Here is a 27,678-nt window from a genome sequence, read left to right as displayed (position 1 = left end):
GGCAACAAAGCAAGAGTACATCTTTTAGTTTACTGCATTCAACCCTTTGCTTGTTTGTATGCTTAATAGGGCTCACCTATGCACATGTTCAGGTTCATATTTGTAAACTGTGACTGCTTTAACTGCTCTCTTTTCACCCTCTGTCTGAAACCAGAGCCCAATCTGCTCTGATTGGTTAGGCGGCCGGCTCTTTTGTAAATCGTTAACCGCTTAGAGATGTCCTGCTCCTTAGCCTATCACATACAATGTGTTGGAGCGCTAGCGAGTTACGTATTGATGTCACTACGGAAGTAAAGAAATAAGTACAATCCAGGCATTTCAGGCAGAGGCTGAGTTTGTGGGAGAGAAACTCCCTTTGGCATGAACTTTGGGATTTAAGCCTTTGCAAACCATTTATATGCACAAAGACCAATATAAGTACAGGAAAGGGACAACCCAAAAAAGCATAATAGGGCCCCTTTAACTTTGTCATTTTAACCCTTTCTGACTAAACCTGCTCTCACAGCTCACAGATAAGTAAGAATGCTGTAAAACAGGCACAGCAAGTCTCAAAACAGAAGAAGCTGCTTTTAAAACAAAAACAGAGTAAACAGCTTGCAGCCATATTGTTATATTTGTAAAATAAGATTGTTTAATAGCAGGCACATAATTGGAAAGTCAAGAGACAACAGAGCAGAATATAGAGAGTTAAGTAGTCCATTAAAGTAAACAGGCTAGAAATAGAGCTAAAACCTCAACAACAAAACTCAAATTAAAGTGAGTCTCCCAAAAGGTTCTCAGCTTGACTCCATAGAGACACAAATGCAACTATTCCCCTGTAATCTGCCCGCCAGTCTGAATGATGGAGAGAGGAAGGAGAAGAAGAGTGTGTGCATGCTTATGTTGTGGCTACATTCATGTGAAGCCGTATTCTGGGTATGACTATGTTTGTCCAGATTATTTTTGTTAATATGGAATCTGTCATATTGTCAGCCTCTGTTCAAATGGGCGTTCACATCACCATGCTGCTGAAATAAACACACACACACAATGCACAGACACACAGATGAGGCTCGCTGGGTGGTAAGCAGGGCAGTAGAGTGTCTTTAGACAACATAGCGCTGAATGCATTATGTTATGAATAGCACTATACTGACTAAACGTAAAATACTTCTCCATTGTTCTCTATAATAAGAGCTTACTGAACAGTGGATGTATCACCATGTGCTTTGTGGTGTAAGAATACATACAGGAAAGGTGACATGTGAGAGTCACATAAATCTACATCGCCAAAAAGTTAATTTGTAGGTATAAATCAGTTTCTTTACAAGTAAAAAAAGAACCAACGTGCACTTTTTGAATTCAGACGAATCCTGAAATGTAGCTACCACTAAATACAAGTCTGGGTAACTGTACTAATAATTCAAAGAAATAGAAAGAAAGAAAAAAAAGAGTATTTGGCATTTAAAATAGGATAAATGACTGCTTCCATCTTTAGCTGGGTATAACATGTTGTTAACATTTTCAGGAAAACATAAGATAAACCCTCAGCAGAGAGACACAATGAGTCATAACATAAGATGTATTGTGTCTGAGATAATATGACTCCTACACATACTCATGCAGACAAACACAAACCACTACTGAAGCCACATAAGCAGCTTGGATTTGACACTGTATGCTTTGATGATTATTTAAAACTTTCAAGAAGCTTTTTGTCCACGTTGTGTGTGTGCTTTAGGATATCTTCCCTATTATCACATACTGTTTGAACGACACAATACAAAGAGGGCACTTGTGAACTGGTGTTAGAATCTGTAATTACATTTCAAAGTATGCATCACAGAACAGTACACTGAACCACCAGTATGCTCCCACAAATGAGCATCTGAATGCACAATGTAGAGAAATGTAGTCACACACACAGGAGCATTTAACAAAGAGAAACACACCAGACACAAACCCTAACTGAAACTGACTAAGCAGGTCTCAGACAGACTCTGCCTCTGCTGTACATGAATATTTCAAGATAGGAAACCAAAAAAAACACCAATGATTTTGTGGTCAGCCTGTTGGTTAGTATTCATCCAGAAAGCAAAACCACATACTCCTCTAATGTCTGATTCATCAGCATGTCACTTGCATGTGTGCTCCTTATCTGCCAACAAGAGCCGTCTTCATAACACTACAGGAGACCTGTCTTACTGACAATAAGCAGAAACAGATAGCATGGAGCTTCTGTTAGGATATCAGTGGGACACAAAGGCCAGGCCCATACACATACACAGACACACACACACACACACCACACACACACACACACACACACACACACACCACACACACACACACACACACACACACACACACACACACACACACACACACACACACACACACACACACACACACACACACACACACACACACACACACATCACAAGTCAGTGTGAGAGAGGAGGGGTCTGACCCAAATCCTGCATGTCCACCTTGAAGTGTTTGTGTCTTTAGACATGTCGGTCAGGCTGTGTAAGGAAACTGGTTCAACTATGCACATGGAAACAATTAAACCCAAATTAGTGACAGAAGTTTAAGGACATGCAGTATTTATACTTGTGGTTTTGTGAGTAACACTTCTGTCTCAGAGCGCTACAAAGACTAGCTAAGCACACTACAGCACTACTACACAGCAGGCAACGATGGTATAAATGTTAAACACAATACAAATCATCATGATCATCAGACCCACACAGGCATTAATATTGTTTATTTTCTATGAACTTCACATATGATGGAAGAAACAATGGTCATAATATTGTTATCAAGTCCTGCATTCCAATGTTTACTTATGATAAAGTAAAGGAGTATTATCTCATTACATGTGACTCACTTGTAATTGAAAAAAGTGTCTGAGGTTTACACATATTACAGTATTGAATCACTATTATTACTGATGCATTATATTGCAGGAAGCATTGTAATGTTGCAACATGTGGAGCTAATCATTGCCTTTGCCAAGGAGGTAATGTGTTGGGCTCAGTTTGTGGATTTTCTTGTTCATGGACCTTACTGGACCCATTACATTTTGTAAAAGCTCTGAATGCTGGGTCGGATATTATTTCTAACCTATGGAAACGGGCTTGGCGGAGGTCCACATTATGGGTAGTTAAATCTATTGTGGAAATAATAAATTAAGCTCAAGTACCTGAAAACTGATCTTAAGTGCAATTATTAAGTCCTCCATCCTTCTCGCAACCACTTCTAGGCACATCAATTGGATATAAGTCGACAGGCACACACAAACTGAGACATAGTTGTCAGTGCACTCAGCAAAACATTTGAGCGATCACACACCCTGTTCGGCTACGCTGGCCAAAGTAAGTAACCTTTTTAGCACGGAGTCGCGAGCCCTTGGCAACGAGCCTGAGGCAATACTGAGTCAACCAGTGGTCAAGGACGGACATAGAGAGAGGCGGGGAGGTGGAGCGGAGAGGGAGGGAAACCATGATCCATTGAGAAGTGAGACAAAGGATGCAGGGGCCTCGTCACACTCGAGTGAGGACAAATAATAGCTACCAAAAAAATGGGACAAGACCCTCAAGTGACCCACTTTTTCACTGTTAGAAGACTGCACACCAAAATGATCAACAAGTCACCCATAACAAGTGATGGTGTGTGTGTGTGTGTGTGTGTGTGTGTGTGTGTGTGTGTGTGTGTGTGTGTGTGTGTGTGTGTGTGTGTGTGTGTGTGTGTGTGTGTGTGTGTGTGTGTGTGTGTGTGTGTGTGTGTAGGGGGTGTACTGTCTGTCACTTTCTTTTATTTTTCTTGCTATAAGAATCAGCTGCCAAATGCACACTCACACACACAACCCACACATCAATATACAGTATATCATAAGTTACTTAACATCAATTACAGGTATGTAGATTTGCAAGCAAACACGTATACACAAATATATATACACACATGATTCAACACCGTGTGTGTGAGAGAGAGAGAGAGAAAGATGTGTGTATGCAGAGATAGGGAAGGGCGTGGGAAAGCAGCATGTGCTTCAGTTAATCTTCACCTCTCTCTTGATCTCTATCAGCGGTATTTTTCCTCTTTATTTCTCTCAAATTGATTCAACATCCGATCAGAATCAGAATACCTTTATTAGTCCCACAGAGGGGGAATGTACATTGTTAGAGCAGAAAAGAGCCAAAGACAGCTTAATGTTAACATGGGTTACGAGTTGTAATTATTATAAATCATCAGGTCATGTTATTATCTATAAAACGACAGAAGAATGTAAAAACAGTCCCTTTAATACGGTCCATTCAGCCAATTCCAGTGGGGATTGTGTTTGTGCCTCCTCAGCAACATCTATTACATTTAGCTGTGCACTCCGAGCAACCTGAGAGCTACATTACCCATGAGAAAGAGATCGTGTGGAGAAATAATACACAGGTAAGGCAGGGTGTGAGTGCCTTCACGAGGGGATTCAGTCCTAATTGAAGATATCAATAACACTGCACACAGGTGTCACTGCGATATCAGGGGGGTCTGACAAGCTATATGCAGTGCACAAATTCTCCTTCAACATACCAATACACACTCTCTGAGGTCTGTAAAATGTAAGACATGGTCTACTCTTTGATAACCTTGCTGTCGTCTGAGGGTTGGTATTATCAGCTGCCCCTTATCAGTCCATTTGGCCTAGAGAGGTATGCACTTAGCTTTAGACGTATGATTTGGACGCAAGAATATTTTTTTTATGTTTGAGGACCTTTTTTTTGTTTATTTATGGACTTTTTCTTGTTCATTTTGACAATTGAACGTTTAATTCTTACGATTTTTGCCAATATTTTTTTTCAGAGATCTTGACAATGCAGTCTGTATCCTTAACCTCTTTAAATTAAATGGAAAATTCAATGCAACATCATTTTAAATAGTAAAGATGTAACTATCAATTGGAATTCAAAAAGGTCCTCCATTGCAGTCCAACAGATGTGGCTAAAAATTCAAATGAGTACCTGCATTATCCAGACGGTGTCTTTAACAACCATATGGGACCCAGCCTTGTTTCGTATGAGTCACCAAATGGCTCATGTCTTAAATATACTTTCACAGGCTTTGCCTCCAGAGAAAAATTAACTCTGTTCTGTTGTGTCCTGGTTTGAAAATACTATAAAGCACATGTTCTTGTGGCGGCTGCTCTTATGACCGTGAGCTTTTTATGGCCTCTTTCATCGTTACTCATCCGATGAGTTTATTTAAAAAATCAGTTTTGCCCTTTTTTCCTCTGTGAGTCCATGTTCCACGCCTTTAAAATAACCCTACCAGATCAGAAATAGATTAATTTCTCATTCATGCGACCACGTATAAATGTACACACACATATATTTAACACACTCATATGTGATGTCCCACCCTGTTGTCCCCTCAGTCAGATGTTCCTCCTGAGATTTATGAATCAGCCTCGAACAGACAAGACAAGTGACTGTGACATCAGTGGCAAAATATAGCAGTGCTGCCAACATCCGATTTAAAAGCATTAGCAGAAAGGTTTTTCTGAAATCCAGCCTCGCCCACAAATAAACCCCCATGTAAAAAATATGCACATTAACGCACAAAGTGAACATTAGCCAGACAGAAGCTAACCCAGTAAAAGGAATTAAATCCTCAAAATGAAGTCATACATGTTTTGTGTTAGCTGCACCAACACTGCTCTTCATTTTACAGATTAACATTTTCCTCTGTGATTCAACAAAGTAAAGTCCCAGAAGATACTGAAAACGTACTAAATACATTACAAAATTAGCCATGATGTTGAGAAGCCATGTTGAAAAGTATAGTATTAACTAGAAATTCTAGCATTTACTACGAACATGGGTCGTGCTAAATCTGCATTAGCCAAAACTGTAAATATTTGGGATAATCCAGCAGACCAGTTTGTTTCGAAGCAAGCAGCATCAACGTCAAAAACCTTTGTCAAATAAACTTAAATTGAATAACTTAAATGTATCACATATTCATTGAAACTCTCATCACTCATTTCCAATAAACAAAAACACAAAAAGATGCATGCTATATGGGTATTGTGTCTAACTAGATAGGACCATTATTACAAGGAAACCACACGGCTAACCAAGCTAGCTGTTTGGTTAGCACACTAGAAACATACCTCTTCATTCAATATCAGAAATGTCCTTTAATCTGGTTGTGCAAGAGCATTCATGAGGTGAATAAACATATAGACTACACAAAAAGAAACACAGACAACTAGTTAAATGCATTTGCAAGGAAACCACACCGCTAACCAAGCTAGCTGTTTGGTTAGCCAAGTAGAACACTACCACTTCATAATATGAGAGTGTACTTTAATGTTGGTAGACAAAGTGTGAAAGGATCCAGGATTTGGAGACCGAAATAAAGCTAACAAAAAACGGTTTGCTATCAAGCTTGCCATATCAGTTCATTTCACTGTACAGCATTTCTCTTTCAGAGTTGAAGAGTGCTTGTTTTCCCTTTTATTACAACAAATCTTCTCTCACCAGGGATGCATTTTGTCCCTTTAAATTATGCCCTTCCAACACTTTAAAGTGAGTTAAAAATAAGTCAAAGGAGTGAGATGGAACTTTTTTTGCTTTTTGCAGAGGGAAAAGGAGATAATGGCTTTTTACTGGCAGATAGCTTATTTCTCTCAAGAGGTCTGGCCTTGAGACTAAAATGGTAACAGAAAATGGCCCACTGTCAATACCAATCCACCTGAATAGGACAAACCCTTTAACCTGGATGTAGCCACTCTTAATAACTTCTGATGTTTTAATATACTGGTTGTAAAGTCTGATGGATTAATGTTTTTCAATGGCAACAGTCTTGTTCTCTCTGCAATAACTTTAAAGTTAATGTCTTTTTGAATGCATGAGCACACATCGACTGAATTACAGTATACATGCATTAGTGATGTGAATAGGAACACAACATCACTCTTTGCTTAAAGCTTTACATCGATATTTACCATAGAGATGTGATAGTACTTGGAGAATTACCACAAGGGGAAAACAAAAGAGAAGCCTACCAAAGATATATTTTAATCTTTTTGAAGACTCCTAAACATCGAACTGCACTCAAGAGCAATGTGGGCAATATCATCTAAAATACATTATGTTGCAAAATGTTTGTGGAAAATACACTGAAATGCAATCTTGTACATAATAAGGTTGGTAAGAAATAGAGCGTAAAACAGGAGCAAAATCAGCCGCATTTAGCTTCATGTTTAAATCTTTCTCCTCAGCTGGAGGGACATGACATAAGCCAGCTAGTCTCTGTTCGCCAGCTCAGCACATGAAAAATGAAACGCTACATTGCCAGCTAATTCTCTTACATAAGAGCCTCAACTAAGACATGAATTTATAAGTACAGTGAGAGAAATACGAAGGATAAACACAGAGAAGCATCTAGACAGGAGGCAAAAGCAAGACAAAATGCCCATATTTTATTCTATTCCTGGCCTGCCTGCTGTATTTCATCCAGAAATAATACAGAACATTAATGTAACATAAACTAGACTGCAATTTTTCTTGAATATGCGTAAAGCTTAGGGTAGTCTTTCATATCACAGTGGGTTTCTCAGACACCCTGTGAAGATTCCTTCTCCCACAAATCATCTTTCAGTCTGTAACTCACACAGACACACGCACAGGCGTCAGAGATTTAGTAACTATGATCAGCACTCCAGCTGAGAGGGAAGGGATGTAATTCTCCTGCAGTATTTCTGGAAACATGCCACTTTAGTTTTGGTCAAGACAGAGCCTGTCTGTTTTGCGCTTCCTCTTCACATACATCACAATTGTTTCCAGCTTGTGAATCAGTGTGTGTCCCCCGAATGACATTGGAGAGCCGCAGAACCACACATGCATTAATCTCTCTTTAAGTCTCTCTGGTTCACATGTGATTGAAAGCTAATGCACTAGCGTTGCTTTTCTGTGACTAGCCTATTATTGCACTGACTGACAGGCCAAACGGCATCGATTGGAGGACGATACATGCTAAATAAAGCTAACAAGACTCTATCCTTTCCCCTGCTGTGCACATACCACAGAGTGGTTGTTCCAGTGGCTGACCAGACTCCCCTATAACAGGTTTACACTGTATTTGCTGGGTTTGTTTGTTTGAGAAAAGACTGATCCTGGAGAGGTTAGAATTATTGATTGGTAAACAAAAGTAACTTCATTATAGTCCAACAATCTTGAGTTAGATCTTTGCTTCTGCCATTATGTATCCTGCAATGCTGTGGTCTGGAGATACTCCATATGTTTTCATTTAAGGCCTTACAATGTGAACAAGGAACCCACCAATGCTGCAGACCTGAAGCTAGTGTTAATAGTATACAAAGTCGAGAAAACAACATGAAAAAAGAACGCAAAACCACTTGAAGTGAAACAAATCTGCTGATGTCTGAATAGTTGGTGAAGTTTGACTTTGAGTCCATTGGTCCAGTTTGAAATAATTAAATCAATATATTGTTATATGCTAAATATAAAGTCTCAAGTGTAAAACAATCACATTTATGTAAGTATACAAATAAATAAATCACTCTTGTAATTATATCATGTCACATTATAAAAGCTCTAAATGTCAATACGTCTTTGAGCTAATTCGAGCCTCTAGAAAAGACAAGAGACAGTTTGAGACCTCAGACTGTTCTGGACTTTATGTACAGTATGTAACCATGGTAACAGTGAAGCTCTAAATGACAAACTATATAATTATCCGTCACAAGGCTCTTGTTTTCACAGAGTCAGGGAGACACCTCTGTGGATTCAGCAGTACATACAGAACAGCCAGCCAGAGACAAAAGTCTCACTTGAGCCTCATCCAAACACACTTCCATAAAACTAACACATCTGTTTCTCCCTGTGAAAGAACAGAGGCCTTGAAGCGGAATGCCATGACAAGAATCTGATTCTCTCTGTGTTGTGTTTTTCACTGATGCCATCCCTAGCTTAGCAGGTTAATTCAATTCATTACAGATAATTGCGTCAGTGTAAAACACTGGAAGTTTCCACAGTGTGGAGCACTGCGTATCATCAAGCAGTCCAGCCATCTGTTCGGTTTTTCTGGAAGCCTTCTTTCTTTAGGGGACAGAGGAAATATGGCAGGTAGATGGGCTTGTGCTTAACAACCAGTCAAGCAAACCAAAAAGCAAAACAAAAGAGCATTGGATGTGAGTCTGTTGTGCTTGTTCAGCTGCAGAAAATCACAGCTTGAAGATAAGACTAGCTTGCTTGAGAATGAAGCGTAGTTTCAGCCTGACACAGATTCAAAGCTGGAAGATTTATTGAGGTCTTCTGATGGCTGCCCTTATCATTGATTCACTTAAGTAATCAATATAGTTATGAATATCTCTCAGCGTGGCACAACAGTAATACAATTATTCCACTTTGCTCCGGCCCAGAGAGCAGGCTGCGGCACCGTGTATTGATCACTTTTCTGTTTTCAATACAAGGTCACACTCAAGGCAGTCTGACGGAAGCACACACACAAGAAACAGAAGAACACACACAGCAGGGAGTGGCATCTCTCAGTGGGTCGTACACAGTGAACAGGACTGAAGATGCTCTCAAAGAAAGAGCATTTCCTCTGAGGGAGGTGTGTTTGTGTTACCAGGGAACACACCTAGAGACCGGCGTCCTCTTTGAGTTTCAGAGAGGATCCCATTACGAGACCTAGAGCCGGGGAAGTGTGTGTGTCGAGAGTAAATAGTCCTGGGTGTGAGGTTATCTGCAGTGTGTTTTATCTCTGCCTGTGTCTGTGTGTGCCAAAGCTTCTCTGGTGACACAGGGATTCCTTGAGACATCTTGTCCTCTGGCCACCGTCCAATCCACTGCAGGGAGGGGGGCGGGGACAACTCCATGTCAATCACTTGTCACTGAGGAGTCAAGCAGTGACTTTGGAGCTTCTGAGGATGTCCAATCAGACTTTTTTCTAGATGTTTAATTAGAATTAGAGGCTTTCCAATCAGAAATACATCTGGTTTTCCAATGGGAAATGTAATCATAAACTATCCTCCAATACAAAAAAAATGTTGCAACTAATACTTTACCTCAAATAAAACAATTCTTATAAAAGATTGCAAGAAATATTACAAAGGGTGAAATTGACAATATTGAACTGATTCGGATCTAATATTATTCTAGTTAGTGCAAAATGTACACTCCATTTTCCATCTTATATTCAATTCGATATTCGCACTCTGTTTTACCTGATAGGTGACTAACCTAAATGTGTTCTGACAGATGGAGCCACATATAGCCAGGCCTGCTGTGGTTTTGTTTACAAGGATCTGTATGCTGTTATCATCTGCTTGTTAGACGGAGTTGTAAACTACAGAGTATTTACAGATTTCAGCAAAAGCACTAAGTGGAGGGAAAGAAGTCATGTTACACAATATTTTTCTTTAGTAGCAGGTGTTATTAGTGATTATATGACTCATCGTAGCTGCAGCAGGACTTCTAAGCTCGTCTTTTGCTGTGTTAGGAGCCAAAGCTCACCTGCCGCAGTTTGCCTTGATCTTCAGTTGGAAATGTCATGTTTTAAAGACGACACTTGAAGAAACAGGATCCCTAGTTGCATTTTATAACCTGTAACTTAATAAATTGTAGATATCAGTATGTGTGGCTTTCGGCTATATCAAATGTAAAAAAACTGTGCCTCCTTGAGTAACTGGAAAAATGTCTTTCTTTATTTGAAGTGTGCTTAGGAATTACAGTATGGTCTGTGTCAAAGCTCAAGTGTTGTTATGGAAACTCAGAGGTGGACAGCCCCAATGTATACTAAACATTGCTGTCTAATGTTAAGGACAGATATTGAATTTGAATACATTTTTGGAATAAAATCATATGTTTATCATCTGTAACTTGGTGGATATTTTTGGACTGCTTTGGGACAGTTATGGGATATATGTGAGAATGGAAAAGAAGGGATTCAACACTTTAATACATTAAATCAGCTTTTATTTTGACTATTTCTGTAATTTTTCAAGCAGAAGTATGCCAAAGTGTGCATCTAAAAAGGAGAAAAGGTGCTACTTTTTTGACAATATTTTTAAACTCTTAGACCAAATAATCTGCTCAAGGATAAGACTATGCTTCCTTTCAGCATGTGTCAGCTTACGACCAACATTTCCTTTGTACTGTGTGCGTGGATATGAGGGTGTGTCAATGTGGTAGGCTGGCTGCTGGGTGGGGAGAGGGGAATATTACACCCTGCTGTGTCATGTCAGTTATCTCATTTTGCAACAAGTGGGCTACAGCATCAATAATGGATGACAGAGAAAAAGATTGGGCGGGGAGGGAGAATGGTGCGTGCAGGCAAGCTTTTATCTAAATGTAGCAGTCGATTATAAGGAATGCCTTCTGCTCTACATGTGAATGAAATGTACAGAATTAGCATAGAAAACCCTCGCTCTAGCTGTATACTATTGGATAGAAGACACACACAGCACACATTCAACAAAGAGTCGTATATGTCCTCCTTACAGACGAGACAGAGAAAATGCTTTTTGAGATGTCACTCCGAGCCAATCAAGAACGCTCTGCCCTGAGCACGCTCTGCCATTTATAGGTCTATAAAGTGGGACAAATTAGAGGGAGCTGCAGTTACAATGACACAGGAAGATATGTACAAAACATTTTTTTTTTAAATGGAGCACTTGAAGGGACAAACAAAGAGAATGTAAGAGCTGTAAAGAAATGAGAGAGAGAAGAAGAAAATTGAAAAAAGTAAATGCTGTTTTGCCCATCTGGACAACATGTGGGCACTACAGAGGAAACTCCAAATCCCACAACAAAGCAACACACAAGGAATCACTTCGTATTCTCTCCCTCTTCATTCACAAGCAGCTCATTTTTCTCTTCATTCATCGAACACAGACAAATATATTTGAGTCAATATTGAGTAAACCAAATCCCCAGCTGCTGGCGAGTTGTTTTCTTTAGATCTTACACACTACAGCGTTTTTGATTCAGTCTCATTTTAACACGAGTGCTTGTGTTTTACTGAAATTGCCTATTTGGCTTTTGGCCACCTCATCCCGGAGCAAACGTCACACGCCTTCAGAGCGGCCTTGTTATCTCGCAGTCAGGGCTATTTGCACAAGGTTTCTCTCAAAGACTTACACGTTGCATAACTCGGAGAGAAACTCTCTGGAGTAGCTGTTAAGCCGCGTTGAGCCTCTGCATCACTTGAAAGTTATGCAAATTACCTTTTACTTCAAAATATGTGTTTTGAGTGCTCCACTGGGGCACAGGTTGAGCAGGAAAAGCCCTAGTTTTCTAGTCTCCATATTGCTAGAGCAGAATCAGTCCGAGAGTTGCTAGCTTTTACTCTGCCGTGGAAAAAGACGGTTTATTTATTGTGTTTCTTGTTTATTTATTTTGTTTCTTTCTGTTGTCTTACTATTAAGTGATAATGATCATGTAAAGCACTTTGAATTGCCTCTGCGTCTGAAATGTGCTATATAAATAAACGTACCTTACCTAACAATTGAAACAGAAAGACAGAAAGGGACAATACAGCAGCGGAGAAAAGGCTTTTACAATGTGACAGTTAATGAAAAGACTAGGCGTCACACACACAACCAAAAGTGATTTCCATTCCAATTTCAGTCTACCTGCTCAGGATCACATTCAGATTTATCTCAAGTTGTTACAATAGAATATGTAATTATGACTGCTTCTGAAAAAAGCATCAAACCCGCCAGATAGCGTTTGCCAACTGCTGATGCGTCCTACATTTTTGCAGACAAGTGCAGCCTCTCCGCGAACTTGAAAATCAGTTGTCAAGGCCAAATTGGGCTTAAAATCTGCCTTTATGTTGTATAGTAGCGCTCCAGGCTGAATAGCAGAGTGAAAGAGGCAGGCAGAGAGAGAGAGAGAGAGAGAGAGAGAGAGAGAGAGAGAGAGAGAGAGAGAGAAATAGTCAGGGGGATAGAGAAAGGGATATTAAGTGACATAAAAGGGAGATATCACAGAAGGAGCGATGCTACCGAAGGGCATTCAGGGAAAAGGTGGAGGAAGGGGAGGGAGGCAGATCGCAACATGAAATCTGATCTTCCCCAGGAGCCTCTACTTATCCAGTCCCTCTGCAACTAGCGGCTCAACAAACAACACACAATAAAAAAGGAGCCAGAGACGGAGAAAGCATAACATTTAAATCAAACTTGTTTTCACATCTGGTCAAATGTTTTGTAATTCTCGTGTTTTGACAGCGGGAGAATGTCCTCGCCTATAACATGTATCGGACTACAGCAGTCAGTTTATTTCTGCTTCTCCCTCCATCTGTGCCTATTCTGAACCAATATGCATGCATCGGTGCATTTATGTGGAGTCATATTTACCATGCCTACATCATTGTATTCTTGTTCCCTACACTGAAATGAAAATAAACACTGAATTACTTACCATTTAAAAAAAACAGAACAACATCATCAGGCAACATCTGTTTTTATGTCTTAGCTAAATGAATGCTAAACATACTTGGCTTTTCTTTCCTTGTCCAGCCATGCATATTACAAGAAACACTCAAATCTCCATCACCATCACTTTGACAGAACCTTGCTTTCATTCACAGTCTTGCAAAAAGGTCATATGTCAACAGATCTGTGCTTCAATGTGCGGGACAATGCATGTACCAAGTACCCTTTTAACACAAAGGAATCACTAAGACTACTCAACCGCCCGAGGAGCAACAACGATGCATTGTGCCCTTCGGAAACAAATGGTTGAACATTGGTTACATCATTTCATTTTACAGTGCGGTTCTTCTTCACAACTCCAGCCGTTTCCACTGGCTCTGGTCCTCAGCTCTCACACTCACCAGACACCAGTAGCCAGCTGCAACTCTGATCAACAGCCAGACACTTTACTCATTTGATAATGTGTTAATTTCATAGCACATCTACCTCATTTTGCAGTGCACACACACACACACACACACACAGCACACACACACACACACACACACACACACACACACACCACACACACACACACACACACACACACACACCACACACACACACACACACACACACACACACACAACACACACACACACACACACACACACACACACACACACACACACACACACACACACACACACACACACACACACACACACACACACACACACACCACACACACACACACACACACACACACACACACACACACACACACACACACACACACACACACACACACACACACACACACACACACAGTGCCTTCTCTAATAGATCTATTGAGAAAACCCATCTAGCTGCCCAGTGCAAACACAGTCCGATAACAAAGAGCCTAAGGTCAGAGAGAGAGAGAAACACACACACACTTTGAAAGAGAAGTTTAGGGAAGGACAGAAGCCAAATCTAACAGTTTATATAACAGTGAAGGTAGAAGAAGGACAGGCCAGCTGAAACAAGTTATTTGTTTAGTTGTTTGCAAGCTATGGGTTGGAAAATAATCCATTTTAAACTGGTTTCAGGTAGGTATGAAAACCTTAATTTAGTAAGTTTCAAGGCAAATGAAACTCTTGTCTCCTTGTCCTTTAGGTATTAGCCAGGGGACATTTGTTTTGGACCTGTCTGTTCAGCACCATTTATTCTGCTGCTTTACGAAAGTAAAGTGTTTGCGATACAGGATTTCAAAGGATTCAGGTATCCATATTTGATTTAAGGGAACTGGAACCAAACTGGTTCAAGCAATATCTACTAGATATTGCTTGAACCAGTCTAGTATGCAGAAAGACGAAAATGGTCCTCTCCTTGCTTCTGTTGTTGATCAAGAGAAGTAGACAGAGTACAGAGAGAGTAAGTGTGTGCATGTGTCCTGTCAGGCATAGGGGAAAAGGACAAGGTGCTTTTCATCATCATCTGAAGACAAAAAGCTAATAAGGTCTGAAGAGCTTCCTCCCTCTTCCCCAGCCTTTCAGCTTCACTGTGGAAACAACTTCAGGGGAGAGAGGGAGTCCCGAAATCAAGTTTATTTCACTGTACTAAATAACCATGCGGACTGATACATGGAGTGTTCCTGTTGTTTGCATCCAAGATGGTATCGATATCAAGGATTTCTAGGACGTTCAAGAAGCGAAGGACAAGGAATGTTGCGTGCTACGTATAGCTTAACCTTCAGTGATCCACAATCCTTACTACCAACAGAAAGCCAAGGCTATCTCCATTAAAGTCGTATAACCCATTTAACGAAGACTCATCAGCTCCTAACTGTCTGTCCACACACTTAAGATTGAACATATGTGTATGGTGGACAGACAGGCAGAGGTAACATTGGGAAATCAGCCGTTCAGAGGAATAAACTCTGTGGTCTACACTGTTCTGTAACTGGAAGGCCGGCTGCTGACATTTGGCATTGATTGTGCGGTTTTATAGGCATTCGTCAGTTAAACCCCTATTGGACAATTACAGAGAGAGCCTGCTTGCTCCTGCAGGGGGGGGGGGGGGGGGGGGGGGGGTCGGGACTTTGATCTCTCTCTGCTTTTCCCCCCTTGCTCGGTGGAAATCCGCGGAAACAAAGACGAAAAGGTGATGCACCTCTAATTGGCTCCAAGCTAAAGGAAACTGGAAGCAGCTGGTTGAATGGAGCGTAGATGGAGAGAAAAGACGAGGACATTTTGAAGACGTAGGAAGGAAAGGAGAGGATATAATAAAGGGAAAGAGAAGAGGTTTAGCAAAGAAACAAGGTGGAAAATAACAGCAAGAATACCTCGTTACATTTAAGAGAAGCTCTTCATTTTTTAAACGCCTGGAATATAAAATGCTGTGCAGGAGTAAACAGTGTAAACACAGACCACTGATCACACATTCAAATAATCCCGGCAGGAAATTTACAAAATGTTAGGCAACTATTTCTTTATAACCCGTTATGTTTAAATGGCAGCAATGGTTTGTGAGTGATGATAATCCCATCTGTAATATATAGGACATCATGCATTAGAGCTGTAATGAGTGCATCGTGGTGTCAGCTGTGTGAAACGAGGGGAAATGGTTCATCTGATTGTATGCCAGTTTCTAATTCCCCGATTGAAGAGTGGAGATTAAGGTTTACATGTTTCCATGACTAGACTAGGTTTTTGTTGTCCTTTAATCCAGAGTCAGATCACTTGGCTTTCAATTTGCATGTGTGTGAAACATTCAGGAGGGGTTTTAGCCTGCAGAGATCCAAACTCGGACCTCAAAAAATAACTCCGAGGTAAACATAGGAGTGTTTTGTTAGGGTAATAAATCACACTTTATCAATATGACTGTATTTAATGCTTTGAATTGTGTTAAAAGAGCACTCAAGTGGTAAAGAATCGGAAAAGATAAGAATAGCAGAACATATAAGGGTAAATAGCCAAACTATTGACCTGGAAAATAGGTGGAAAGCTCCTTTAATGTCTACGATTGAGCACTAGTTAATCTGGAAAATGTCTTCCTGAGGGCTTTTTTGGTAATTCGGATATTATTCTTCATGGACCAGAGACCATAAACCCGGCTTCACTTTCCATCCCACCCCCCAACCTTGACCCTCAGATTGCTGGCTTTGATTAATGGCCCATGCAGCTAATCTAGGATATATGTGGACAACTTTTGAAAAAACACACCGGCAGTGCACTCCCACTACAAGGCCTGCAGTGAGTGGTTAGCGGTGGACACTACTAGCACATTTTCCCTTCACTGTCTGTGGCCAATCTAGATGGTTACAGACCATGTTACAGAGAGCCAAGATGGCCGATGTTAAAAAAAAGAAGCAGTTAAACATGGGGAAAGTCACCAGAATTTATCTTAGGGATTTTCCACAATTCTTTTTTTTTTTTTTTACAAGAGCTGTTGGTTACCAGAGCATAGACTGTGGTTAGATGCTTGGCATGGAAGTATACAAGCACACACACAAAAGAAGAAGAAATAAACAGAAGCAGGGAAAAGTAATTACCCATTGGAGGGATGTGAGTTTGTGTTTATGCATGTTTGTATTTGCTTGTCTGTCTGCAGAGTCCCGTTATGATCACCCAATCTGCTTTCGTTCACTCGAAGGTTAGCCTGAATGTCCGAAAAATACTTTGGATGGAGGACACACAAGCACTCCCCATGGTTTGATCCATTTTTCCACGGGCGGTTAGCAGAAACAGGCTGAAAGTGGCGGCTCCAGCTCCAAAAACCAAGCCAGGCAGTTTGACTCTCTCCGGGTAGCTGGAGAAACTCCACCCTCCTGCCCTCTGCCAACAAAGCAAGGCCACGCCAGCCTCGGTGCCAGGCTGGACTCATACTGCAGAAACATAGGGGCCTCCACAACCAGACAAGAACGCGTTGTGCATTAGGGTTGGGAACCGAAACTCGGTTCCAGATGAGAACCGATAAGAAAATGCCATACAAAATACACAATTTCGGTTGTGCTTAACGGTTCCTAAATGCGTTAGATCCTGTTAGACACGTTAACCAGGGGCGGACTGGCCATCTGTGTGTTCTGGAGAATCACAGAACGGCCGGTTGTCAGCGGGCCTTTGACGGCCGGCTCGGTACGCTGACGGCCGGCACCGCCCTTAATTTTTTTTAAACGGCATCATGTAAGTTGCGCTGACAGGCGACAGAGGTCCACAGTTGCCCCGCAGCGAGGCTCCCCCCGCCCTCCCGTAGACAGTTCACGAGCTCAATCACTTCATAACACCAAAGATGGGTCGCGGTAAACGCTCTAAAGTGAGGCTCCACTACACTAGAAAAGAAAAAGACAAGGCACAATGCAATGCTTGTGACAAGTGAATAGCTTGCCACAAGCATTGCTCAGTTAAAATAAAGCACAGCTATTGTGTAATACATTTGTATTGCGTGTATATATTTTTATTTGTAAAAATGTCAGTTAAAGCTTAAAATAAAGATATTTTTGTTATCTAAATGTTTGACCTCTTTCTTTTACAATTTTGGAATCTAAACGGGGAATCGATAAGAACCGGAATCGATACATTTCAGACGATACCCATCCCTATTGTGCATAGAATATTGTTTGGATCTTATGTTTAACACACTCAATATACAGACAAGTTGTATTAAAATGTACCTTATTATACAGTTTTTCATCAATATATTATAGGTCTCAGATATATACAAACATGTCTCTGAAGATCATGCATTGTAGCATCTCATAATCCCCTCTGTTTCAGCCCTGTTTCAAAAGTGCTGATTCTGTGTCTGTTACTTTAGATGAAAATAAGGAGCCCCTCCCCACGCCCCTCTGAGAGATATTTGGTTAAAAAGAACACAATGGTGCTCTAGGAGGAGATTCAGGTGATAAGGTGGGCGGGTGTTACCTTGGTTGGTGATTGGCTAATGGTTACACAAGCCAAAAAATCGTTATGACATCATAAAGTGGCCAAAATCTGATCAGCTCATTTTCAGACATGTTTTTATAGAAACGGATCAGGACAAAAAGTGAGAGAATTGTTTTTCCTGAAACTTTCAGAATCTCTTTCCACAGAGGGGACACATGTTTATGTATAAAAGACATGAGAAGTGGATTTTGCATAATAGGTGATCTTTAACCTTGAATGAGTTCACATTTTTCACAGAAAGTTAGTTTTTTTCCTCCATAACCGATCCCTTCAAAGGGAACAAAGGGGTCGTTTTGGGCCCTCGTGCTTTTCCTGAGCAGGTTGCACTGGCCCAATGAAAGCCTGAGCGGAGCACCCAGCTGGCAAGAAAGGCATATCCGCTTCCCCCCCCCTCACTCTACATCCATTTCTTCTTCTCCTCTTTCTCTCCTCGTCCTTCCACCACTCAGGGCCCGACTCTGTGCCGGCTGGGGTAACTGAGGCTTTCACTGCCAAGCACACTCAACAGCACAGAGTGAACAAGCCTTTTGAAAAGCTACAGTCGCCCCCCCTCCTCTCTCTCAGTGTGAAAAGGGGGTCACTGTGCCACACTGGACTACTGTTAACCATGTGGGCTCAGCCGGAGGTACCACCGACAAAATCTTTCTCAGTGTCTCTCAATCCTTCTCTTTTTCTGCCCTCCATGCCTGCTGGATTACATGGTGCAACTGCACACACACACGAAAGGCTCAGAGAGGAAGACACACACACAGTCAGCCTCAGATCCTATCTGCCACCACTGCTACAGACAGTAATCTCCACTGATCGCCTGCTTGTTGCTGAGACGGAAAGAATACATTGACAAGAAACAAGCTCAAATCTGATTGGCGAGGAGAAAATGTGAGTGTATGTAACACAATATGATGTTAAGTGACAAATACAGTATAATACGCCATAAACCCGAAAAACACAGAGCAGCCCTGACGACACCATTGCATTGCATTACATTTCATTTAGCTGAGGCTTTTATCAAAAGCGACTTACAATAAGTGATAAGCCATAAAGATACAAACTCAGAACAAAAACATTTTGCTTCAAATGCTTCGGTGCATTAGTTTCAAATGCAAAGCTCTTTAAGGGCAATTTTTTTAAGTGATTTAATGGCCAAGGTACAAGCGAAACAGGTGGGTTTTTAAATTGCGACGGATGATATGTTGACTTTCTGCTGTCCTGACATCAATCGGGACCACCATCAACCATTTTGTAACCAGGATAGCAAACCTTGTCACATTTAATCTGCAAATAGCAGATACCACCAAGGCCTTTTTTGCCCTCAGTGACTATTTTCTGTCCTTTCCAATACCTTCTATTTTGTAATACATACAATGACTGACTATGTAAAGCACATGTATTATCTCACTTCAACCTAAATTCAATAGTTGGCCTTCTATGTAACATTATAAACTGCTTCATACAGCTCATTTGAAAATGTATCACTCCTGGTTTATATATTTATGCTGTTCACCCTAAACAGCTCATGTATTAGTAAGCTAACAGCTACATTTTACCTCGTTCATTTTGCTCTACATTTTCTACTTCAACTTGACATATCAATGAACAATGCTTCACTGAGGTGAACTTTCCCCTCTTAAACATAGTTCACCCTAATGACTACTTTAATAACTACAATCAATAACCTTTAATGGTATCAATAGGTCCATCTGGATACTTTGGGATGGGGCGAGTTAAATAAAGTGATAAATAACACTGACTCCAGAGAGGTTAAAAAAAGAAAGCAAGAGGTTGTGCCTGCCCAGAAATATAGCCGCTGACAGGACCCAGCTGAGGGAGGTGGAGGTTGTGGACAATACAGCCATTGAAGCGTTCTCAGTTCTGTCCCGCTCCGGCTTCCCCACCCTCCGAGACACAAACCCACAGGTATTCCCTGGTTTAAAGGAAGAGTTCCCCTCTAATGAATTCATGGAAACAGAAAAATGTCTTTTTTGGTTACCACCCATTTGCTTACAGAAGGTAGTGAAAGGTTCCTTTCTTCAATAAACTGACCTCACCTAAGCTGTCAGCAGGTAATACGTTATGGGTTTGGTTTTGAACCTAATCCACAAGTATGATTTTACTTTCACCTTGTGTGTGAGACACGTTTAAATTGCTCTGTTGGTTTACCTTTTCCTGTAATTCATTTAAATTAGTGTTTTCATCCCTGCAGTCGCTTACTTGCAGGAAAGGTGAAAATGTGAGTCATTCGACGAAAGAGACTCGTCAGTCATCCAACTCGGCACAAATTCTTGACATAACAGCACTGCGCTCATGTTTGTTCAGTTCGGTTAAAATGAAATGTTGGTAGTTGTGTCTATTTTTTTCATTAGCCTAGATCAAACTTGCCAAGCGTGTCTGCTTTCTCGCTGAATGACACTCGAGGGAGACATCTCTATTTTAATCTTTCACTCATTTTGACATGTTCTGTTGTCGACACAAAGATCTGCTCAGCACGGAAACCTTTCATCCTGAAACCCCCCAAACATTAAATAAACAAAAACACACCATGAGGCAATTACTACTGGTATTCACATGAAGAGAAGAAAAGTAATCAATATGGATCAGTTTGGGCAGATGGTGGAAGATTGACTTCCTCTCAGACTCTGGTCAACCACTGGCAGGAAACATCCTTCTTCTATCGCCCAGTCTGAACACATACATGCACACCTATTGCTGCGTCTTAAAGCAGCCTCACGGTTGAAGAGTAAACATGAAGCGTGTGTGTCTTTGTGTGTGAGCCTGAGTCTGTGTGTTTCTGTTACGCAACGGGAGAGTTCTTCCCATCTGTGCCTCTCTGCAGCCCCCGCATCCCGGACCAATGAAGCGAGAAACGACAGCTCTGCCTTGCACTCTGCCTCCTCTCAGTCTTCCTCAGAACACCGTCCCACTCTCCATTATTATCATCCGCCGCCCACAAAAAAACACACTCTTTCCTTACTATACCTATCTCTGTTCTGATTGGCTGAAATAAGCCACTGCTGGGTTGCAACCCGATGCAATATGTATGTCACCTTTGCTGTCAACATCACAGCCCTCAGCTTAAACAAAACCCCTTTGCAGGGTGCACATATTTGTAACTTCTAATGCTCAAATTCCAGATTATCCCTGCTGTCTGGAACACACCCCTGATCCTCCATCCTCCATTGCTGCCCTTCCGGCTGGCCACACTCCCCACAGGGCTCACTGTTGTGGAAAAGATGTTAAAACAAAGAGAGCAGACAGGGCTGTGATAATCCTAAACACAGCAGCTGGGGAATTAGCTAGCCATTTGCTAGGGAGTTGCTTACTGCAAACTATGCACAATCCTAATCGCCGTTAGAGCTACTAATGTTAGCATGGTACTTAACTGTTGATGCCTATCACTTAAGATCAGGGGTGGGGGGGGGGGGGAGATGTCTATTACTTTCACTGCTAATATGCTCCGTACACAATCCTATAGTTTGGTGATCAGTCCCGTCTGGAAAAAACATTTTAGATGATTCCACCCGGGCCAATGTGTGGGTGGTTCTATACACGTAAATGAATTATAGATGCACAGAGACCTATTCTCTGTCCAGGGTATTTATGCAATGAGCAGCATCAGGTTTCAGACAGTAACGCTACCCTGAATGATGACAGAAATGTCTTTAGTACTGATTCTCATATAGCAATAAAAAACATTCATGATATTCAGCCTTCACATAATCGTCATTGAACAAATGAATCAACCGTCCCATATTTTCTGCTTACAAACTTTCCCTTCAGTGTTTTCATTCCCCAATTGTATACTTCCTGTCTCTTTCTCTTTACTATCTCTCAGACTACCTCCTCCCATCTAGTTAAAGCTGGCAAGGAGTGAGCATGTGATACTTGCACCCTGCATCCTATCTGGTCCAATCTGTTACAATATAGTGGACACTAAAACACTTCTCACTTCAACAGCAGAGAACTAGAAAGAAACAACAAGCAAAATATGTAAAACTGCACTTAACCGCGCCTCTGTAAACAACACTCGATGACTAAAAATGATGTCAAATATTTGAACTACCCAAACTGTTTGGTTTCACTTCTTGGGAGCTGGCATTGCTTCTGCAATGGAAACTCTACTGAGGAATTACAAAAAGCTAAGTGCTGCTAATGTTCTTTTTGGCGCAACAAACTCCACTGTACTGTTGTTGGGTTTAGGCCTGACAGCTAAGTTAGCTACTGCCCAGTCAGCTCCAGCCCGCACATCTATCTGCTAGCTACCGTTTTATTACAGGTGTCATGGCCCGAAGGCAGCAATTAAATGGTTAGGGATACTGCGCATAATCGTTTGGAGAGTGGATTTCTTTTGTCCTGCTCCGTGCTAAAGGCTGGTTAAGAGTTTCAGCTTGAGGTCCAGAGAATTGTTTCCTACTCTGTCAAGTTTCAGGCAGGCAGACAGACAAATGTGATTGGAATTCCATACTCTGAGCCGCAGGAGGAGTCGCCTGAGAAAGGCTAGACCTGCACTTTTAACCCAGACTGACCACATGCATTGTTCACCCACCCCACTGACATTCCAGGAATAAGCAGAGGTGGATATTTCCTCCGTCTCCCACGCAAAAGCCATCTAAAGAACACTGAGTTGTGCGTGTTTACGTGCACACACAGACACACAATCACAAGCGTAATATTAATGATGTCAACATTTGGCTGCTTTGTGGTTTCAAGTGGAAATACGTGAGGAAGAGGATAAAAATGCAAAATAATATATGCAAACACATGATTACAGTGCACTCATTCACTCAGGTTTTCATACATTTGTTTCCTCAACACACAGGTTTCTATGATGGGTCTGACATGCCCTTTGCAATCCAGACCATCTGCTCAAACCACAACAAAGATTAGAGACAGCAGCTTCCACTCACCTATATGGTCTCCATGGAAACTGTTGTCATGGGATGGTCTACCGTGGGGCACGAGGTCATGATGGGCAGCAGGTGGCCAGATTTGACCAGTCTTGCGAACGCTCACTATAGTGGCTTCAGACATGACCACATGGCCTCCCTGCTGCCGTTGGTGTCGCTTCTGGGACTGAGGAGTCGGCGGGCTGCTGCTGTCGAACGAATGCTGGGAGTTCTGGGAGTTTTGGGACGGAGAGCGGCTCTTCTCTCTAAAAGGCCGACGGAAGGCCGTGGTGGGACTGGGTGAGACGTGGCTGGACTGACCTGAGGAAAAGTCCTCCTCACTGGACGTCAGGTTCTCGTTGGAGCTGCAATCTGGCGTGTAGCCGCCTCCTCCGCCGACATCCTCGAAGCTCCCTGGGGAGTAGGAACGGCGTGGCCAGGTCAGCAGGTGGTCATCGGCTCCCCCAAGTTCCCTCATAGTGACTCCACTACCACTTCCCCCAACACCTCCAATGCCACCTTCACCCATCATCACCCCGCCAACATAGACACTAGAGTAAGCCTGGAACTCCGAGGGCTGCCAAGGAGGAGGTGGAGGTTTGCCACCATTGGCCCTCCCTGAATGTCGCTGGTTGGGTTCCCCATCTTCATATTCTGCGTCATAGCCGCAGGTGCTTTCAGTGGAGCGGCCTCTGTACACCGGCCTGGCGCGGAGTTCCCCTGCCACCGTTGCCAGGTTACCTGGGAGGGAATGGAGAGATCTCTTTCGCTCCATCTGCATGGCCTGGCTGCCCAGGGAGCTGATCTTGTCCGAGACTTCACGGTCGTTGACCCTGATCAGCCCCCGATCCTGGTGGAATTCCATGTTAGAGTAGAATGGTGGTGGTGGTGGCGGCAACTGCTTCTCCTGACCCTTCGCTGCCTCCCCAGCAGTGTGAGAGTTGGCCCGTTTGATCCTCTCAAAGTTAGACCTAAGAGCTGCAACGCCTAGTCCCATCCCCAGCTTGTCCTTGGGGTCAGAGGGCAAGTCCTTCTCTGTGGGCGGAACGTTGATCCTGCGGGGAGAGACGGAGATGCCACCGGAGATGGCACCTCTCTGCTTAGAGGGCGAGAGGCCATCTAGGTTGTCACAAGAAGTGGACTCAGCCTGCGGGGGAACCTCGAAGGCGGACTCCAGGCCGTCTCCGTGGGAGGCCGACTTCCTGGCTGGTGGAGGCCTAGGTTTGGACCTTCCAGTCCCATCTGCGGTAGGCTGATAACGGATCCTATCAACACTGCCACAACCATACACTCCACCAACAACTGCTACTCCAACTCCACCAGTCTCCTGCATGTGTGGCTGCTGGGACTGGCACTCTGCGCCCTGTGCGGCTGCAGGGTCCATCCCCTCACCCAGGGGGGTCTTTCTGAAGCCCCACCGCTGCTTGTCATAGCTTTTCCTCTCTTTAGCCAGGAGGGTCTGCAGGTAGATCATGCGGAAGCGCTCCTTGTTCACCTCCTGCTCCAGGCGTCTGATGGACGCTTTGCACCTCTCCAGCTCATGCTCGATGCCACCAACTGATCGCAGCTCCATTTTGGGGGGGTCGGACTCTGGGAATTGCGCTTTCCACGCCTCGGTGAATCCCACCGGCTCCACCATATTGTGCCTGATTTATTACTGTGACGGACCCCGGTTCACACACACCGAGGGATTCAAGCAATGGCAGCTCTTGTCTTTTTTCTTTAGTCCAGTTCGCTACTGACTGCTTATCGACAACAATGGCCACTTAAAGTGACGATGTTTAAAACAGGCCTTTAGGTAACCCGTGCAGAAACACACTGCCTAATTGCTGACACTTGTCGTGTGCTGCGCATATACAATAAATCCCATTCTGAACAAGAGAAACCGGCTGTTCAGCCAGAGCAAGAGCTGGGAATGTGTGGGGCATAAAAAGGAACAAAAAGCTGCAATAACGCGCGTCTTTCTCATGCATTATTACGAGAAAATACACTTTTAGAAGATCAATCTCAGCCTCGACACAATGACAGCATCTGTCCTCGCGGGGTGACACTGGGATCTGGCTCCCAGGGAGAGAGGAAAAAATAAGAAAGTGGTTTAATCCTGCGAGGTTTACTCACTATCTACTATTACGGGTTTGTTAGTGATAGCAGGTCCGATCACTCTCACTCCATGCATACGGCAGTGATCCCAGGTGCTGCTCCACACCAAGAGCCTTTGTACCAGCAGCGCTCAAGGAGAAAGGATAAAAAGCGCAAAACCCAAGCGACGACAACATCTGAGTTTCTCACGGGATGCGATCAAGCGGCGTGGTCCGGTTTATGGACTGTTTCGTTAGACCATGGTTTTAACACGGTGCCTATGTGGTCTCGTTGTTTTCCCCCCCAGTTGTTTTCCAGGTTTATCCCGTTTCTTCGGCAGTGATGGTGCCGCTGTGTGTGCGCTCGCATCTCAGGCAGCAGCACTGAGGGGCTGCAGGAGTGGGAGGGGCCAGAGAGAGCTGCTGTTAAAGAGACAGAGCAGGGCCAGGCAGCCCCCCACTCATTATTAGTTTATTTTATGAATATGATATTAGAATATTAAAAATAGGCATTTTGTATCAGCACCTGGCATTTTTTTGTATCTTTGTTTGGGGTCACATAGTAGCCTATATCATTTTGTTCAGTTGACAGTTCAATCTTTTTGAGTGATACAGAAATAGTAAAACAACCAACGCCAATAAACAGGTAAATAAACAAGCATAAACACACACAAAAAGAATAAGAACAAAAATAATGTTTTTCTGTGTTAAGGAAATATAAGGGAAAAAAAGCAGAGATTATACAAAAGCACGAACAAACAAGGGATGGCCGTCTCTGTAAAATAGATAATGATTCCACACTGTATTGTTTTGTCATGTCGCACATTTATAAAGTAATAATGTATCACTCGTTTTAACATCTCCTTTCAAATGTGTCAGGAAGCATTAAGCTATACCTCTCCCAATACTCCAATCTTACAGGTTTTAGTAGCAATTAATAATAAGAATAACATGCAGGATATGATACCTGCTGGGCTCCTTTAAGATAGTGGCAGTAGGTCTACCTGTAAAGCAGGTGTTACAGAGCACGTAGCAGTGCTGCTGTGTTATATTTAACGTAACACTGCCACCTAGTGGAGAGATATCATGCATGCAGGGTTAATCAGATTCCAGAAGTCAGAAGCTAAAAAATATCGTTGCAATGTTTGTAATTATTTACATAAATCAATCTATAAATAACCCGAAATTTGATTAAATATAGACATTTTGGGATTTATTTTTCAAATATTGTAAACACAGATACTTCGAGTAAATAACATAACGTTTTTTATGCAAATTGAGAAGAGTTTTGCATATTCAGCATTACCAGAGCGGTAAATTCAAATTACTCTAACAAAACAGTTCTTGCACAAGCTAGAGGTATACTGTGTGTATTTAACATTCTGCTGTTAGGGACATTAGGCTCTATCACAGGCCTCATGGGTAATTTTGCTCATTGAACTGATAGTAATTCATGTAATTTTATAAGAGAAACACATAGGCTATGCAATAAATCAAAATGACACAATTCAAATACTATATCGTTTTATTTACCTGAAACCACAACCTCAGTAATGCATGTACAACCATTATTAGTCAATAATCAATAATGATCGTCTTTTTACATATGGTTAATGTTCTTTGACTAGGTGTCACTGAGGGGAAAGCCCCCTCTCAATAAATCACAGTTTTACAGCAGTTGATAAAGATACATGATGACAGTAATAATAGTTATAACGCAGAGGCATAAGAAAACAGGAGAACACTGTTGTATTGCAGGATTGCCAATGAATTGTTCTCATGGCAAATGATCACTTCATTACAAAGTAAATGGGTCAGTTATTGGCCCTTAGTAATTGTAAGGAAAATTAAGTAAAAAAGAAAAAGTAGCGCAGAGTCAAGTTCATCATGAGTAATTTCTCAATTTCTAGTGTTGTGCAAATTACCCCAACCGTTACAATAAAAACAGTGATTTACATATCTATGATATATCCATCTTAAAACCCTCTTAATGTCTTTATTTGAATATTATACATTATAATCTATAAATACAAATTGCAAAGCCTACATACAGCTGAAACACATGCATGGATGTTTTTTACACTGATGTATAGCTAAGACCGTTTGACCCAGTGTTTTAAAAGATTCTCTACGTGACAAGCTACCATGGAATTTTGGAAACGAGTTTGTCATGCAAGAAGGAATGCTGAGGGTGTTAAACTTCCCTGCACACAAATGGAATAGTGTCATGTTTATATAGCCTCTGCACAGAGGTATACGAATGTTAAGAAGTGTGTGTGTGTTGTGGTGCCAAGGGAATTCTGTTTCCAACCACTTTTAAGTATACCTTTATGGATTTGGTCTTATTACTATGGAAAACTTGTCCTTTTTGT

General features: G+C 42.0%; 1 protein-coding gene across 1 annotated transcript in view; it reads right to left on the bottom strand.

Annotated features, from left to right (window-relative positions):
* Window positions 1-25,673, bottom strand: part of bcr (BCR activator of RhoGEF and GTPase) — an 85,944-nt gene extending 60,271 nt beyond the window's left edge. Inside the window, exon 1 of the mRNA XM_034198111.1 lies at window positions 23,250-25,673. Coding sequence (XP_034054002.1) covers window positions 23,250-24,867 — 1,618 coding nt within the window. The 5' untranslated portion in view covers window positions 24,868-25,673. The remainder of the gene's footprint in view (window positions 1-23,249) is intronic.
* Between the last annotated feature and the right edge of the window lie 2,005 nt (window positions 25,674-27,678).

The sequence above is a fragment of the Gymnodraco acuticeps genome, unplaced genomic scaffold (genome assembly GCF_902827175.1).
Source record: "Gymnodraco acuticeps unplaced genomic scaffold, fGymAcu1.1, whole genome shotgun sequence".
Taxonomy (NCBI): Eukaryota; Metazoa; Chordata; class Actinopteri; order Perciformes; family Bathydraconidae; genus Gymnodraco; species Gymnodraco acuticeps.
Note: the sequence above shows the minus strand (reverse complement) of the source record. Positions and strands in the feature narration are given on the sequence as shown.